This window comes from Mobula hypostoma, chromosome 3, assembly GCF_963921235.1.
Source record: "Mobula hypostoma chromosome 3, sMobHyp1.1, whole genome shotgun sequence".
Classification (NCBI taxonomy): domain Eukaryota; kingdom Metazoa; phylum Chordata; class Chondrichthyes; order Myliobatiformes; family Myliobatidae; genus Mobula; species Mobula hypostoma.
In genome coordinates this window covers 106,931,469-106,950,918 of record NC_086099.1, presented here as the reverse complement: position 1 = coordinate 106,950,918, position 19,450 = coordinate 106,931,469, and the positions used below count along the sequence as shown (strand labels likewise).

Genomic DNA, 19,450 nt, shown 5'->3' with positions numbered 1-19,450 from the left:
TCGACATCGAGGCAGGCAGTCATAGGAGAAGATGAGCTGCCTGCCCTAATGGAAACAGACGACGAGATGACACCCCAGTGTCCCACCACCCCAACCCCTGGATAGATACCACTTCGCGAAGAATGCAGAAGTAGCCGGGAGGCACACAGCACATCTTTAAGAAAAAAGCTGAAATAAACATGCTAATTAATTAGGTGCCGCCCAGCATGTAGTTGTTGACCCAGATTAGAGGCGATGCAATCAGCAATCAGCACTGATCTGGGCTGACAATTACGTGCCGGGCAGCACCTAATTAATTAGCATGTTTATTTCGTTTTTTTTCTTAAAGATGTGCTGTGTGCCTCCCAGCTACCGCTGCACCGCTGCGTTCTTTGCGGATCGGTATCAGGTCGGCAGCGCAGAGGGTGGGGGCCACTGCACCACCCCAACCTGCGACGACTCAGTCTAACACACCATCATCAGTGTGCTCTGCGCTGTCCCAATTCCGGTAAGTGATACTGCACTGTACATGCATTATTTCTACTTTATATAGGCTGTGTATTTTTACGTGTTATTTGGTATGATTTGGCAGCTTCATAGCTTAAAGGTTACTGGAGAGAGTGTTTTTGCCAACAGCGCTTGTGTGAGATTTTCGCTACGGAGATCTGTTCAGGCAATCATTGTAGAGAAGTATTTCTACTTTATATAAGCTGTGTATTTATCATATCATTCCTGCTTTTACTATATGGTACTGTTATTTTAGGTTTTATGTGTTATTTGGAATGATTTGGTAGGTTTTTTTTGGGTCTGCGAACGCTCACAAAATTTTCCCATATAACTAAATGGTAATTGCTTCTTCGCTTTACGACATTCCGGTTTACGAACCGTTTCATAGGAACGCTCTACCTTCGGATGACAGGGGAAACCTGTACCAGTATTGAATATTAAATTCCAATCTTACAGATATTAATTCTTGTTGTATGTTTAAAGTAAACCATTCTTTCAGAAATTTTTTATTTCTGTCTCTTCCATCTCATCTTTCTTTACTGCATCTTATTTTATGTTCTGTGTATGAACAGTACAGCACAGGAAAGGCCCTTTGGTCCACAATGTTGTACCAAACCAGTTAAAAAGTAAATTAAAAAACCCCAAAACTAATCTCTCCTATGTGTTGAACTAACATTTCTCAAACGAACTTTCTGATTCTGCATACTGCAGTAAGCATTCTTCAGTCTGAGTCGTTAAAGTTGTTTTAATTTTTCCCACAGCTCCACTGACTCCTGTGGAGATGTGCACTGCTGTTGAACCAGTCTGATAATCATTGCAAATTCCAGTCAAAAATCCACAGGATGTAGACACAACTGTAATGAACATCTGTTTGACAATGACTGGAAAATACCGACTATTGATTAAACACAGAAATATACTATTGCTGTTTAAATCACATTATTCCATCATAAAACTACTTGAAAAGGAGAAGAGGAGCAGTTTAGGAGGAGACAATGGCATCCAACGCTGACTCCTTTGCTTGCATCTTTGGAAACAACTCTATTTCCCTCTTTAATATCTCTATTTTTCCCTTTCAGGGTTCTTTTGAAGACCCTGACCAGGAGTTATGCTAACTTCAGTTCTTTGTGGGAATGGGACCCATTCTTGGGATTTCATGACTGGCCATTATTCGATATGCCAAGGATGCGGCCAAAGAGATTAGATCGCCTTTGGAGTTCTGGGATCTCGTGGCTCTGGAGGCAGGCGGAATGAAGGTCAGTGTCTCTGCCGGTGTGTTGTGGGAGACAGAAGGTTGAAAGCAGCGAGCTGGCTGCTGTCTGTGTGCCCAGAGAGCCGAGGTCTTTGGGCACAGAGCTCGGAAAAAGTGACACAACGGACTTTTAACACCATAAATCAACGAGTTGTTTGTTATGTCTCCCTTCTTGCTATGAAACGGAGACACCTCTTTCTCCCTTACTAGGGAGAGAGAGAGCCTGTGGTTTGTCGAATACTGGGTGAATGAGTAGTCTTTGCGGTACTGCAATTCTGCGTCTTTGCTGATGCTTTGCTGCACGCTTGAGTGCTCGGTGGTGGGTGCCATGGCTTTTCTTTTGCTGGTGGAGGAGAGGGGATTGTTGCTTTGCTACTGCTTTCACATGGGAGGGGGAGCTTGGGGGTTCTAACATTTAACTGTCATTCAATCTTTGGGGGCACTCCTCTGTTTTCGTGGATGTTTACGAAGAAAAAGAATTTCAGGATGCATATTGTATACATTTCTCTGACATTAAATGTACCTTTGAAACTTACAAAATAAGAACATAAAAACCTAAGATATAGGAGCAGGAGTAGGACATCTGAACCATCGAGCCTGCTCTGCCATTCAATAAGATCATGGTTGATCTGACCATGGACTCATCTCCACCTATCTATCTTTTCCCCCATAACCCTTAATTCCCCTACAATGCAAAAATCTATCCAACCTTCTTGTAAATATATTTACTGAGGTAGCCTCCACTGCTTCATTGGGCTTAGAATTCCACAGATTCACTGCTCTTTAGCAAAAGCAGTTCCTCCTTAACTCAGTCCTAAATTTACTCTCCTGAATCTTGAGGCTATGTCCCCTAGTTCTAGTCTCACCTACCAGTGGAAACAACTTTCCTGCCTCTATCTTATCTTTCCCTTTCATAATTTTATATGTTTCTGTAAGATCTCCTCTCATCCTTCTGAATTCCAGCAAGTACAGTCCCAGATGACAAATTCTCTCCTCATAGTCTAACCCCCTCATCTCTGGAATCAAGCTGGTGAACCTCCTCTGCACCACCTCCAAAACCAGTATATCCTTCCTCAAGTAAGGAGACCAGAAATGCACGCTGTACTCCAGATATGGTCTCACCAGCACCCTGTACAGTTGCAGCATAACCTCCCTGCTCTTAAATTCAATCCCTCTAGTAATGAAGGTCAACATTCCATTTACCTTCTTGATAGCCTGCTGTACCTGCTAGCCAACCTTTTGTGATTCATGCACAAGCACTCCCAAGTCCTTCTGCACGGCAGCATGCTGCAATATTTTACCATTTAAATAATCATCTGATCTTCCATTTTTCCTTCCAAAGTGAATGACCTCGCATTTACCAAAATTGTACTCCATCTGTCAGGCCCTTGCCCACTCACTTAACCTATCTGTTTCTCTCTGTAGACTCTCCACATCCTCTGCACAACGTGGTTTTCCACTCAATTTAGTGTCATCAGCAAACTGTGATGCAGTTTTGTAAGGCCGTATCTGGAGTATTGCATACAATTCTGGTCACTCCATTATAGAAAAGATGTCGAGGCTTTGGAGAGGGTGCAGTCGAGGATTACAGGATGTTGCCTCGATTAGAGGCCATGTACTGTAAGGAGAGGTTGGACAAACTTGGGTTGTTTTCTGTGGAGCGGTGGAGGCTGAGGGGAGATTGGATAGATTACGAGAAGCATAGACAGAGTAGACAGGAAGTATCCTTTTCCAAATTGAAATGTATTTAATGCCAGAGGGGGTAATTTCAAAGGAGATATGGGGGGGGGGGTGGGCAAGCTTTTTTACATAGTGAGTGGCATACATTAAGAAATTTTCAGAGATGTTTAGATAGGCACTTAAATATGAGGAAAATTGAAGGCTATGGACATTGTGTTGGCAGGAGGGAGTAGTTTAGTTGGCTATTTATTTGGTTTGGCTCACACTGAGGGCTGGAGGGCCTGTTCCTGTGCTGTACTGTTCTATGTTCTAACTTAGCATCAGATATTCCTAATTTATAGAAACACAGTAAGAAACAAAAATGATCAGTTTATGATGATTAATGAAATCTCATTCTGCACCTGAAATGATCAATGTAAAGATTGAAGATTTTTTATGGTCATCCCTCAGTGTACAATTGTAAAGGTGAACGAAATGATTCTTACTGCGGATCCAATGCAGCATGAAAAAGACACTTGATTCAAATTACTTAACATCAAATTCCTCAATCAGAGGCACTTCACCTGTGTTTGTCCTGACCCTCATGATGGCATCAAACCCTATTGACTTCTGTACGTCCTTTCTTAGATCGTTCAAGAAGTGTTCGCCATCAAGCTGTATCTGTGCAAAAAAAAGATGAGGAGCTTGAGAAGTACTGATTCTACCAGCAGATGGTACTGTGTAATAGTGATATAAAGCAGCAAAAACTAAACCAAGCAGATTCTTCATTCTGTATTGTATTTCTTTTCAATAAATAATCTATTGCTTCTGAAAAAACCTTAAATTAATTCAATCTTATAGATAATTGGAAATTCATGTAACTAATGACATCTTGGTGCATACTTCGTTACACAGATTTTGCTCAGTCACATTTGCTCAATTTGATGAACCCGATACTGAGGGGCAGATGTAAAGAGCGCTTTTGTGGTGTAAGTCCATAGCTTCCTGAAAGTGGTCATGCAAATCGAGAGGGTGGTTAAAAAAGGCATATGGCACACTTGCCTTTATTAGTTGAGGCATTGAGTTCAAAAGTCAGGAAGTTATGTTGCAGCTTTATAAATGATAAATTCTGGTAGGTCACAAAAAGAGTTTTGCTACAAGGAGACGTTGTTTCTCTGGATCAGAGCAGGCTGAAGGGAGATCTGATAAAATAACGAGAGGCATAGAGAGACAGTCAGTAACTATTTCCCAGAGTCAAGGTGTCTAGTACTAGAGGGCTCGTGTTTAGGTGAGGGGGGAGGTGCAGGGCAGGGTTTTAAGTGTTTTTTTCACACAAAGAATGGTAGGTGCCTAGAATGGGTTGCCAAGAGTAGGCTAAGAATAGAAGGATGTGGACCAAGTGCAGGCAAAAGGGATCAGGACAACACTCACAACACGCTGCAGGAACTCAGCAGGTCGGGCAGCATCCATGGAAACGAACAGACAACATTTCGGGCTGGAACCCTTCGTCAGGACTGAAGAGGGAAGGAGCAGAGGCCCTATAAAGAAGGTGGGGGGAGCGTGGGAAGGTCGGTTCCAGGTGAAAAACCAGTAAGGGGAAAGATCAAGGGATGGGGGAGGGGAGGCAGGGAGCTGATAGGCAGGAAAGGTGAAGAAGGAATAGGGGAAAACACAATGGGTAGTAGAACGAGGTGGAACCATGAGGGAGGTGGTAGGCAGCTGGGGGAGGGGGCAGAGTGAAACAGGGATGGGGGAAGTGGGGGAGGGAATTACTGGAAGTTGGAGAATTCAATGTTCATACCAAGGGGCTGGAGACTACCCAGACGGTATATAAGGTTTTGCTCCTCCAACCTGAGTTTAGTCTTATCATGGCAGTAGAGGAGGCCATGTATGGACATATCTGAAGGGGAATGTGAAGTAGAGTTGAAGTGGGTAGCAACCGGGAGATCCTGTCTGTTGTGGTGGACGGAGCGGAGGTGCTCGGAGCGAAGGGATTAGGAGTCATTACTTTAATTAGCTTGGCACAACACTGTGAGCCAAAGGACCTTTTCCTGTGCTTTACTGTTCTATGATCTAATGCAGACCCTAAAAATATGGGTCAATTAAAAAAATCCCCCAGGGGCAAACCAGATTATATTCATGAACAAACTGTGATCCAGATTATAGAAATAAAGATAATTGTTTACTTTATGCTTGTGAACTGTGACTAAATTCCCAAAAACTAAATCCAAATTTGCAAATAATTATTAATGCTGCATGATTTATTATTTTACATATGGTGGAAATATTTTTTCTTCAAACATCAAAGTAAGGAAATTATTAGCTGTAATTTAAGACATGACATATTGGTACAGATAACCAATTGCACAGAAACTGCTTGCCTAGTACAAAAACTCAGAAGAAATGGAATTTATTCCTAAATCAATAGATTTGGGAAGTGATTGAAGATGGAATTGAAATAATCCCCATTTCACATTATTTCTGTTTTATGAATGTAAATTAACCTTTCTTAATTTTTGGCGAGACTTCTTAAAAACAAGAGAAATTTCAGGTACTCCAAAATATAGCAAGTAATTCAGGCTATTCAGCCCTGAATTCTTTCATCTGGTGAGGACTGGAGTGATTGAGCAGTTAAAGTGACAATGCTCTATTTCACACTTCATTCTAAACGCCGGCTGCTCACTTTGGCAGTGCGTGAGAAGTCTGTTGGAATCAAGCAGCATTCCTGAGCATAATTACAGTCCCGTTGAAGTTGTATAAGACATTTGTGAGGCCTAATTTGGAGCACTGTGTGCAGCTTTGGTCACCTACTTAAAGTAAAGATGTAAATAAGTTTGAAAGAGTGCAGAGAAAATTTACAAGGATGTTGCTGGGACTGGAAGGCCTGAGTTATAAGAAAAGATTGAATAGGTTACAGATTGAGAGGAGAACATAGAAGATTGAGAGGAGATATGGTAAAGGTATACAAAATTATGAAGGGTAAATATAAGCAGGCTTTCTCCACTGGTTGGGTGGGATTTCAACTAAAGGTCATGCAAGGCGGAAAGTGAAAAGTTTGAGGGGAACATGAGAGTAAACCTTTTCGTTCAGAGGGCTAACATGTGGAACAAACTGCCAGAGAAAGTGGTGCATGCGAGCTTGATTTCAATGTTTAAGGAAGCTGGAATAGGTACATGGATGGTAGGGGTATGGAGGGCTATGGTCCTGGTGCAGGGTGAAGGGTGTAAGCAGTTTAAATGGCTTGGCCCACACTAGATGGGCTGAAGGGATTGTTTCTGCACTGTACTTTTCTATGACTCACTGAACTGTGATTGCATTCTGGCTATGATCTTCTGGAGGGAGGAACTTCAACTTCCCTATTGGATCAGTCACCTCAATATGCTATAAGTAATACCCATATGTACTACATTACAAATAGGTGATAGGAAATTTCTCTGTATTTCTCATCCAGTGTTGGAATTCATTGTATTAGTGCAGTTACCAGACTTCAAATGGTGATGAAAATTGAAGGCCACAACTCTTTAACAACAAGTATATTTTTCGTGTATTTTCATATGATTGGGAAAGTGACCATTTGGCTCATAACATTTATTCCGGCTTTCAGAGCAATCCCATTCCCCCGACTCTACACATGCCCAGTAATACCCCCGATTCTTATAACACCCACCCACTCTAGGAGCAACACAGTCACCAATTAATCTAATGATCAACACACCATTGGAATGCAGAGCATCGTGCAAATGGTGGAAACTGCAATAAGGCTGGGATTAGGGTCAAGAAAAGTGGTACAAACTGCACACAGACAGCACCCACAGTCAGGATCGTACTTGGGTCTCTGGTAATGAGAGTCACTGTGATGCCCATTTTACGGTATGGATTAAAAAAAATAGCTTGTACAAATTTTACTTCAAAATGACTAATTGTAGTGGATCTTTCACTAATATCTGTTCAGATGGTCCAGCAATTAAGATTCAAAGTAGGTTTATTATCAACGCATACAGAATACAACTCTGAGATCTGTCCTCCCAAAAAAAAACAGAATCCATGAACACATGTAGCATGAACCTCAGTCCCCTAAAACCAGTCTACAGCCTTGCCGATCAACGTAGATTCCAAGGCTCCCGCATTTTCTTTTGACAACAGCTAGCGAGAAGTCCGGTCAAACACTGGTGGATGAAGCCAAACATCTGCCCGCCCTCAACTCCCATCCTTGTAGACTTCACCTTTGCTCAACACTTCAATTGGAAAGAAGCAATGGAGTCGATCATGAGCTTGCACCCCATCCCCAAGTTTCCAGGCCTCTATCAAACTTCACTGAATTTCCTGAGACAGCAAAGGGCCAGATCACTCAATCAGCCCCAAAACAAACCATGAAAATGTAACTCACTGGTTCCAATCACAGACAGCATAGTAGTAAGAATCATATTTGAAAGAAGAAAAGAAGCAGCTTTGCAAACTGTCGCTGTTGGTCGCATTGTTTACTGGCACCAGCTTGACAGGATTAAACCCATAATAGATAGGGTTGAGGGTTTGGAGTCTTGACTGTAGGCTGAAATGTAGCCTTCTGCTCCACATTAGTCCGCCAGAGAGTCCAATGTAGCAGTGCAGATATCTGCAGGCTTCTCAGCTCCGAATGGAATCTGCTGGGCTAAGTCTTGATTGGGAACACTTTTTAAACACTCATTTACTCTCTCTTCCTGTGTTTCCCAGCTCCAGTGACTGAGATAAAGATGTTCGAAATTGAGTCCTGCTCAAGGCATTTTCTTACTGTTACATTATAAGTTTATTAACAACAGGTGGATTGCGGAGGATGAAGGAAGGCGTGCAGACGGAGCATCAGGTAGGGGAGGGGGAGAGGTGGAGTTGGGAGTTAGAAGTAGGTGGATGACTGATGGGGGCAGTCAATGAGAAACAAAAGGCAGAAGTTGCAGTGAGGGGAGGGGAGGTGGAAGTCGGAACCAGCTGATGGAAGACGACAAATGACAAAGTGGCTACCAGGGCAGGAATCTGATAAGGAAAATGATAATGGGAAGCATGGGGTGGGGGTATGGTTAAAGAGCAGATAAAACCAGATAGTGAAGGGGAGATCCAGTGTAAAATCTATGTGTAATAGGTGGAAACCACAGGGGGGAGAGGGGTAAATACGGGTGTTGGATCTAAAGGCGAGATATGTGAAAGGGGACAAAGGGACAAAAATGGAAGGACCAGAAAAGGGGACAGGGTGGGGGTGTTTGGAAGACACAGAAGGCAGCAGCTACCTAAAGTTGACTGTGAGAAGGCTAGTGATGGACTGGTTGGTGTAGAAATAAGAAAAAGAAATTTGATGCACCTGGGAGCTGGGGATTGCTACTGTGGGCAATGCACAGATGGCATACAAATCAGACACCGACTGTGCCTTTGGTTTCGCTTAGAAAGATGGTGGATTTGACTAGCCAGAAATGGTGGGAGGCTGCATGGTTGGTAGCTGAGGTGAAATGGCATTGGGATACAGAATCTTAATAGTTTGGCTTTACATAAAATCAAGACCACCTATTTTAAGGGTTACATGTCACCCTGGAGAGTTAACCTCACTGACTCCAAACTCGCTATACAAGTTAAGGATTGAATTTGGAACAAGAAAGGATGCACTAAGGCAATAGGAAATTAGAATGGACAAATAGGTCAAAATATTGTTAAAATGACAACTGAACTTTACCTGGAAATTGTTGTATTTGTACAAACTACCACCAGTAGCCAGTGGCACGACCCCCATAGTTGAGACATCCACAAATTGATTTGGGAACAGAAACACATCTACACAGCAGCTATTGGCCACACAGTCCTTTGCCAAAGTTTCATAAAAATTTGACTGTGATTGAAAAAGTACCTGCAGAAAGAGAAAAACAATTATCTCGCAACTGCCACATTATTGTGTTAGTTGGGCATCCCTGACTGATATCAATAAAGCAAAAGTTACAGAAGAATTGTCGAGCTATACGTGTCAGAAAAAGGAAAAGATAAACAACCTTACTCGTGATATAAAGGAATTTGATGCAAATACCTTCCTGAAAATAAGAGCTATTACAATTGGGCAGAAATCTGTGTCAGTGAATAGGACACTAATTTAAAATACATTTAACCACATTGGACTCAAATTTAACAGCCACAGCATAACACAGTGCTGTACACGCGTTAAAAATGTGAGCTGAAACAAAAAATATTTCAAAATTATTTTTCAAGTGAACTTGGTAAGGATGCATTTTTATTCCTAGATTCTAGATTTGTCAATTTCATAAGGGCAAATTTCCGTTACCCGAATACAGGGGTCACCTGTATTAAGATGCATCTTGCAGCCACAGTACCTTTTCCTTATCTGTATTCACCAGCTTCCTGTCATCCCGGTTTCTCAGTTTTCCTGGAGCTTCAGCTGTGGGCAGCGATGACTGGAATATAAATAATTTCCCAGAACATTCTGCGGCCTGTTGTAAATACAAAGGGGGAAGAAGAGTTAATTTATTCACAGTTTGCTCTATTCCTAATGCATTCTTGTGGTTGATTTACAAGTTATAATCCCATTTATTTAATGGTCAGCACTTCTGAGTAGCTATGCTGTAACAAAATAGGAACTGCTCACATTAAGCTCGAGTTGGTATGCCTATCTGGATTAGTATCATTGGTCCCAGGACAACTTAAAAGGCTGGAAAGAAAATGCGCTAATTTGTCAGTCCATTTTGTTAAAGTTCCTTGTTAGAAATTCTCAGACATGCACACTAGGTCAGGTCAGGCTGCAATTGTTCCCATGGTTGAACAGTCAATCATCAAAGCAAAACAGGAATAGACTGTTTCATCTCTCATACTTATTTTGCCACTCAGTGAGTGAACTGCCAACTAGTTCCATATTCTAGCCGTATTCCTTATATCCTAGTCATATTTCCCATATTCCTTATAACTTGGCTAACAAGAATTTAGAATTTATAATAACAATTACCTGGCATTGCCAGAACAGAATTGAAGGTTTCTTTCACTCTACTTTTTAGACTGACTCCCCAGACAGAAGTATACTGGAGAAATTCAATCGCAGGGCATATCAGTGGTTGGGGATTACTTGAGTTTTTGGCATATAGAAACAGAAAAAGAAAACCTACAGCACAATACAGGTCCTTCAGCCCACAAAGCTGTGCGAACTTGTCCTTACCTGAGAAGTTACCTAGGGTTACCCATAGCCCTCTATTTTTCTGAGATCCATATACCTGTCCAGGAGTCTCTTAAAAGACCCTACCATATCCGCCTCCACCACCGTCACTGGCAGCCTATTCCACGCACTCACCTCTCTCTGCATAAAAACTTACCCCTGACATCTCCTCTGTACCTACTTCCAAGCACCTTAAAACTGTGCCCTCTTGTGCTAGCCATTTCAGCCCTGAGTAAAAGCCTCTGAATATCCACATGATCAGTGTCTCTCATTACCTTATATACCTCTATCAGGTCACCTCTCATCCTCTGTCGCTCCAAGGAAGAAAGGCCGAGTTCGCTCAACCTATTCTCATAAGGCATGCTCCCCAATCCAGGCAACATCCTTGTAAAACTCCTCTGCACCTTTCTATGGTTTCCACATCCTTCCTGTAGTGAGGCGACCAGAATTGAGCACAGTACTCCAAGTGGGGTCTGACCAGGGTCCTATATAGCTGCAACATTACCTCTTGGCTCCTAAACTCAATCCCACGATTGATGAAGGCTAATGCAACATATGCTTTCTTAACCACAGAGTCAACCTGCGTAGCAGCTTTGAGTGTCCTATGAACTTGGACCCCAAGATCCCTCTGATCCTCAACACTGCCAAGTCATACCATTAATGCTATATTCTGCCAAAATGAACCACCTCACACTTATCTGTGTTGAACTCCATCTGCCACTTCTCAGCCCAGTTTTGCATCCTATCGATGTCCCACTGTAACCTCTGAGAGCCCTCCACACTATCCACAACACCCCCAACCTTTGTGTCATCAGCAGATTTACTAACCCATCCCTCCACTTCCTCATCCAGGTCATTTATAAAAATCACGAAGAGTAGGGGCCCCAGAACAGATCCCTGAGGCACACCACTGGTCACCAAACTCCATACAAAATATGACCCGTCTACAACCACTCTTCGCCTTCTGTGGGCAAGCCAGTTCTGGATCCACAAAGCAATTTCCCCTTGGATCCCATGCCTCCTTACTTTCTCAATAAGCCTTGCATGGGGTACTTTGTCAAATGCCTTGCTGAAATCCATATACACTACATCTACTGCTCTACCATCATCAATGTGTTTAGTCACATCCTCAAAAATATGATCAGTTAAGGGATAGTGGAGGGTGAGGGGCTGTCAGCGTTGAATTTTGGAGGGAGTGTCAGCTTGAGAAGGTGACAGATGGGTGATGGAGGAGTTATGATCTTTGGAAGGTGTTGAGATTACCACAATGGAGGACAGACAATGTGGGGGAGATGATCACACAACCCTACACTGAGTACTAGATGCCAAGGGCCACACCAGTAAGTGCAGGTGATGTGATGCAAAGAACCAAAATACTGGGAGCTTGGCACCAATGACCACACTATTTTCAATAGTTTCACCTATAGTTCAGGAAGTAAACAGATAACATGCATTAACTGCTCAATATCAGAATGCAAAACCTGAACTGTTTGACTGAGCATAGTTTGCATAAAATTTCAAAAACATATAGTGAGTGATTTCTAAGCAAACACCAAAGGCTTCTTTTGGAACTTGATCAGATTATTCCGATCAAGGACTGGAATCAATTGGCACGCACCATTCATTGAAACCATTCCTTGATTATATTATCAGCTTAAAACCTAGACATGCACTTGAGTCAACACCTTTGTTTTGGTTTGAGTACAGGAAGGAAATAGAGAGCTTAGTACCATGGTATTATGACAACAATCTTTCCCTCAATATGAGCAAAACACAAGAGCTGGTCATCGACTTCAGGAAGGGGACAGTGCACATGCTCATGTCTACATCAATGTGTTGAGGTTGAGAAAGTTGACAGCTTTAGGTTCCTGGGAGTGAACATCACTATTAGACTGCCCTGGTCCAATAACATAGATGCCATGGCTAAGAAAGCCCACCAGTGCCTCAAGTTCCTCAGAAGGATAAGGAAATTTGCCATGTCCCCATCAACCCACAGCAATTTTTTTTAATTGCTACACCATAGAAAGCATTCTATTAGGATACAGGAGGGTTTGGTATGCTAAATAATCTGCATGTGACCGCAAGAAAATGCAGAGAATTGTGCACACAGCTCAACCTGTCATGGACACCAACCTTTGCTCATTCAATCCTTGCTGCCCCAGCATAATCAAAGACCCCCAAAACCCAGACATTCCCTCTTCTTCCCTCTTTCTTGTCAGAAGATACAAAAGTCTGAAACCACAAACTACCAGGCTCCTTCCCATTTGTTGTAAGTCCGTTAAATGGCTCCTGAGGATGACAAGTTGGAATGTTGACCTCGTTACTACCTCGTTAGGATCTTGCATTTCATTGTTCACCTGCACTACATTTCTCTGCAGCTGTACACTATATTTTACCTCAGTGCACTGTAATGGCTTGATCTCCATGAATGTGAAATTCCAATTCTCCTCATAGAGCAACTGATTTTAATAAAATCATCTGTTAGTTACCGCGTTTTGACTCATTAACATGACAGACTGCAGTTCAAAATTGTCTCCAGTAACTTATGCCATATCCATAAACTGTCAACTATTGACCATGTCCAGACTTTCAAATTCCAAGATAGGGTTAATTCTAATCTTGAAAGAAAATAGTTGTGCTCTATCACTGTAAAGTTCAGCTATACATCTGAAGCCGAAGTATAGAAACATGTTGGCCGCAGTCATTTGACAAAATAATGTGTGACAAACGACAAAGTCTATCTTTGGGAACAAAGCAGCATTTGGATCCATCCTTTCACTTAAAGGCACTTTAACTTACAATTGGCTTCAGAAAGTATACTACCTACATTAATAAAGCAATTGTAAATGGTTCTTTCAAAAAACATTACAATCAGAGAGTTCTGTTACAATAACTGCCCCCCGCCCCCCCCCCAGCATTTAATTCTGAGAAGTGAGATTAAGGACTGACATTTCAGCTTTATACGTAGAAATGGCTGATCAAGTCCAATAAGTACCATGCATCAATCTAAAAATAAACAAATTCTCCACAATGTTCAGAGATAAGCGGAGAATTTTGGGTTTATAAAGCCAGCAATTGAATGTGTTCATAACTAGCAATCACATTTTGTTATCAAGATCTCATTTTTGGCTGATTTTAGTTTAATGAATTAATCAGGATGTTCAGTGATATAGTTGGTGTAACAACTAGAAGTGGGAATAAAAAGGTTTTTTTTTCATTCATGGGGCAGAGATACAGAACTATCTGGAAGACAGAGGTAGGAAATCTGATGGCATCAAGGAAATACTCAGATCAGTGAAGAGTTGTTATCAGAGGGCTGCAGGCCTGGTGCTTTGGTGCTTTGGCTGGACAGCTTCCTTTTGACAAGTATGGACAGTTATTCAGTGTTCCTATAATACAATCAATCAGCACTTGTAAAGCTGCTAAAATAGAAGAACGAACTATTAGAAAATTATTTTAGTCAAAAATGGAATTGCTTACTGCTAAAAAGATACAAAATATAGATTTAAATTGTGTTCAATTTGTAGATAACTCAACCTCAATATTTTAAATTACATTCAATTTTTTCCTCATGGATGCATTTACATTGATATAACATAACCAATAAATAGAATATAATTTTAATATTTTACTAGATTAATTAGCATAATTACTTTGGATGTCAAAACTTGACCAGTTGTGATTGGACTCTGGGGAACAAAATGAGGTAAATAATCCTGTGACAGCCATTCTGAGTCTTACCCATTTTACAATGATTAATCTAGCCTTGTTAATCACAGGAATCTTTACATATTGGTCATTGTTATTGTAACTTGCCTCACACCAAGATACAAGGGTCACTTAACCCTGCAAATGGATACCTAGCCAAGACACCTATTGGTTGCATGAGCTAACTTGACTGCAGCATCGGTTTTATCCTTTGCTTCTATACTCAAGACCATCTTCCCCCAAGTTAACACTTTAGGATCACTCTAGCTAATTCTTAGGATCTTGGCCGCCACCTCCATAGTGGTTCCAGGAAGTGGTAGCAACAAAATGAGCATGATAGAAGTCAAAGTTGCACTTGGGTTTCATATCCCACCTATTTGCCATGTGCAAGGGATAGTTAAACAGGTGTGACCAACAGCTCCCCATATAAAACTTTTGTTTTGGAATTTCTTTTGAATGGTTCAGAACGTAAGAAGCATTCAAAAATATTAATCTTCTTAACAGCTCTGGCAGCCAACCTGGCCAACTAAGTTTTTGTTTTGGATCCTATGAGAAATGCTACAACCGCTATCACTATATGATGCACAAAGTGTATTACAATTGAAGAAGATGCTGGCACTTGCAACTCATTAGCATTGGGAGATCTGCAGTCATCAGGTGCATACTTTTTTTGTTTATAGGTCAGTGGTGAATAAGCTGCCCTTCATTGATTACAAATCTGGAAAAGCATAGCAAAACCTTGAGTTTGTTTTTTTATTTCATTATTCAAACATACCAAGCACAAGTTAAGGAATAAAAAAAATCAAACCTTCATTGCTTCCAGTCCAGCCTGGATTACTGGGGCAAAGACTGTTTCACTTTCGCTAGTTTCAGCAAACATTTCAGGGATCTGGTCCAATAAACTATGAGAAAAAAAATCAAAATTAATGTTTAAGGGTTTGACTGATACTGAACACTACCCCTTACTCAGTACATTGGCCTCTGATAATAACCCAGCTCGCAGTCAGCACATAGCTGTTGTATTAAAATCCCTGTCAGAATATCTATGCTATACATCAGGATGATCTGCATTTACTGAAGATCTACAGTCAATATTATAACCCCTTCAAGACTAATCAATAAGCACTAAGACCTTAGCCTCAACACCTTGTGTGCAACTGGATCTTCGATTTCCTCACTCGCAGACCCCAGTCAGTTTGATTAGCACCAAGATCTCTTCCACAACCACCATCAGCACAGCTTTATGACTGTGAGGCTATGCACAGCTCCAGTTCTGTATTTAAGTTTGCTGACACCACCAATGTTGCTGGCCAAATCAAAAGTGGTGACAAATCAGCATATTGGAGGGAGTCTGAAAATCTGGCCGAGTGATGCCACAACCAGCAACTCTCACTCAATGTCAGCGAGACCAAGGAGCTGATTTTTCACTACAGGAGGAAGAACCTGGAGGTTCAAGAGCCAGTTCATCAGGGAAACAGAGATGGAGAGTGTCAGCAACTTTAAATTCCTCGGCATTGTCATTTCAGATGATCAGTCCTTGGATCAACACATAGGTAGCATTACAAAGATAGCACTGCAGTGCCTCTACTTCCTTAGAAGTTTGCGAAGATTCGGCATATCATGTAAAACTTGACAAACTTCTATAGATGCACAGTGGAGAGTATACTGACTGGTTGGTTCATGGCCTGGTATGGAAACACCAATGCTTTGAATGGAAAAGCCTACAAGAATTAGTGGATACAGCCACAGGTAAAGCCCTCCCTACCATTGAGTATACCTACAAGGAGTGCTGCCACAGGATGGCAGCATCCACCATCGAGGTCAGTGGTCCCCAACCTCTGGGCCGCAAAGCATGCCAGAAGCCCATCTTCATTAGAGGGACTGAGGTGGAGAGGGTCAATAATTTTAAATTCTTCGGCATTAAGGATCGACGTTTCTCTCTCTGAAAAGTGTCGGAGGATCTGTCCTGGGACCAGCACGTAATTGTCATTACAAAGAAAGCACGGCAGTGCCTATACTTTATTAGAATTTTGTGTAGATTCAACATGTCACCTCGATCCTGACAGCCCTATCTCTTTTCAGCTTGTCTGGGCTGGCGTTTAAATTGACCAAACAATGGAACAGCTAAAGGCTCCAGCGCCCTGGAAAGAGGAGTGAACATCGTGTAGAGCAAGCAAAATCGGCAATTGCCTCTGATCTGGGGCAGCAGTTAATTAATTAGCTTGTTTATTTCAGCTTTTTTCTTAAAGATGTGCTGGGTGCGTTCCGGCTACCGCTGCACCCCTGCGTGCTGTGCGGCCCGGAGGTTGGGGACCACTGATCTAGGGCACTCACCATTTAGGCTATGCTCTCTTCTTGCCGCTGCCATCAGGAAAGTGGTATAGGATCCTTAGGTCCCACACCACTGGGTTCAGGAACAGTTATTACTCCCTAATCATCAGGTTCTTGAACCAGAGTGGATAACTTCACTCACCCCAATACTGAACTGATTGCACAAACTACGGACTCACCTTTAAGGATTCTACAACTCAGGTTCTCAGCTATTATAATTTATTTATTTAGTTGTTATTATTATTTTGGGGTTTTTTTTGCATCTGCACAATTTGTCCAAATGTGTGCAGTTTTGTATTGATTCTATCCATTTGATTTCTTTGTATTTACTGTGAATGCCCATTTGGAGTATTGTGTACAGTTCTGGTCACCTAACTATAGGAAGGATATCAGCAAGATTGACAGAGTGCAGAGAAGATTTACTAGGATGTTGCTGGGTCTTCAGGAGTTGAGTTACAGGGAAAGATTGAACAGGTTAGGACTTTACTTCTTGGAGTGTAGAAGAACCCCCAGCAGAATTAAAGCAAGAGACGTGGATCTGAAGTGAGATCTACATAAAGAGAATCTCACTGCCATTCAACACACATCAAAGTTGCTGGTGAACGCAGCAGGCCAGGCAGCATCTCTAGGAAGAGGTGCAGTCGACGTTTCAGGCCGAGACCCTTCGTCAGGACTAACTGAAGGAAGAGTGAGTAAAGGATTTGAAAGTTGGAGGCGGAGGGGGAGAACTGCCATTCGCACACTTCTTATGCCAAAAGGTGCATTTTTATGCAAATAATCACAGATGTCCATTTAAAATGACTTATGTAGAAGATCAGAGAAACGGTATTCACAGAGCTAGTATGTACCAGCTCCCAACAAAAGATAAAGTGTTTTTGTCCTTTGGTTGCTATGGATGCATAACATACTTACAGGCAACAAGCTATTAGCAGAACATTTTTAAAAAAATCTTGAATTTGGCCAGGTGACAAGACCCAATTTAACATAAAACAACCACCAGTTTTTTTTAAAATCTACTTAAATGCTCCAGAAAAGTTGAAAAGTTAAAAGTAAGCTAACTGTCTAAAAATGTAGATGAATGAACACAATAATACAACTTGCCATGCACTGATACACTGAGATTCGCTCATCATAATATTTCAATTTTTGAAAATGCACTATTCTTGGTGCAAAGGTAGTTCATTCAGCCTCTAACTGCAATGGGAGATCAGCAAAAACCCAAAAGAGCAACAAAACAACAGTTTTCTGCAACATTCCCCAGTCTCCTGCAAAATTTCAGGATCAGAACACTTAAGTCACAACAATCATGCCAGACATACTGACTTCTGTTTTCCTTACAAGGAGTAAGTGTAGTAATTTCCATCAGCCAAGGAAAAAGAAAGACTTAAAGGAGGGAGAAGTGATCTTCACTATTCCTTTACTATAACCAACAACCGTCTCTGCCCTTCTGGTTGAAGTTTATGAAAATGCAATCACATACTCTGTTTTGGTCATATCCAAATCAGGACATAACTTAAAAGTATTTTTCTCACTGATATTTAGTTACAAGTAATAACATAACAAGTTAGACATTTGAATAAACAATAACATTTGGTAGATATAATGATTAATGCTTTTTCTCTTACTTGTTTATGACATTTCGCGATTCTTGGACATTGACAAGGAAGCCATCCAGAAGAGGAACAAACATCTCTCCAACATCTGACACTACTAACATCTGTGGCTGTGCAAGACTGCTTTTAAGATTGTAGAAGTGTAGAACCTTGTTGTAAGTGACAAAGCCGACCCTAATGGCAGAAGTCTCTGCCTGATCTACCCTGTAAAGCAATTTGAATATGAAAGAAATTATTGCTAATAGCTTTTAAATAAAATACACTACCAGTTTTTGAAACAAAATTGCAAATGTATCAGTTATGTACTGCTGCCCAACTAACACACCAGTGAAAAAAGTGATGTCAATACTAACCCGAATTTTGCAACACCTTTAATGAGATATCACTGTTAGTGATACTGGTGGATTTCTGATTTTCTATTGAGACTAAGATGGAATGCCAATTTGACCCAAAATTTGTGTTAAAGTTTGAAATCAATAGTTGTATATTCTGTTGAGAACTTGCCACTTCTCTGAATTAGTTGTAGTTACAAGCCACAACTTGCATTTGTTTTACAGCTGCAGAAATTTAGCAAAACAAATAAATCAGGGAAGACCAAGAAAGGTGGGACACATTTGAAGGAAGATCTTAAAAGAACAACAGCAAGGAAAACTTCAGGGAAGGGAGTTCCAGAGTTGGAACCAGAAGCAACAGAAAATAGAACATCTAAAATAGGCAATTAAAAGAGATCTATGCAACAGAGGGTGACGTACAGAATTGTTTGGGACTGCAGAAGTTTGGTATTGCAGTAATATCAACAAATGATGACATTTTAAACAAGAGTGGGACTCAGTATCTCAGTATGGATGAACACAATGGTGGATAGATTTTTATTTTTAGAAAAATAAAATAAACTGTTTCATGCCTGTCCATTCTTCACGTACATGGTCAATTCTCTCCATACAGTTCTAGCACAGCGGCCACTCCCGGGACATGCTGGAGTTTTATATTAAATACTACAATAATTGAGGGGCTTGGAGCCCACGTACTATATTTAGGTTCTGCACATACCCTGATGCAGCCACATGAAAATGGGGTCATCAGGGTGAAGGCAGTATTGGGTACATTTTTGCCCCTATTATCTAGGGACTTCTGCATTGTGACCCATCTGACCTGCTCCATCTTGGATCCCCAGGTGAACCTGAAGCCAGCATGGAGGAGCAGGGAATGGGCCACACCTGTGCCAAGTAC

General features: G+C 41.4%; 1 protein-coding gene across 2 annotated transcripts in view; it reads right to left on the bottom strand.

Moving 5' to 3' along the window:
- Positions 1 to 19,450, bottom strand: part of sec24d (SEC24 homolog D, COPII coat complex component) — a 202,873-nt gene that overhangs the window by 61,722 nt on the left and 121,701 nt on the right. For both annotated transcript variants that reach the window (XM_063043567.1, XM_063043568.1), the window contains exons 12-16: positions 18,233 to 18,424; positions 15,085 to 15,178; positions 9,739 to 9,855; positions 9,093 to 9,263; positions 3,982 to 4,078 (exon numbers count right to left, since the gene is read on the bottom strand). In XM_063043567.1, coding sequence (XP_062899637.1) covers positions 3,982 to 4,078; positions 9,093 to 9,263; positions 9,739 to 9,855; positions 15,085 to 15,178; positions 18,233 to 18,424 — 671 coding nt within the window. The remainder of the gene's footprint in view (positions 1 to 3,981; positions 4,079 to 9,092; positions 9,264 to 9,738; positions 9,856 to 15,084; positions 15,179 to 18,232; positions 18,425 to 19,450) is intronic.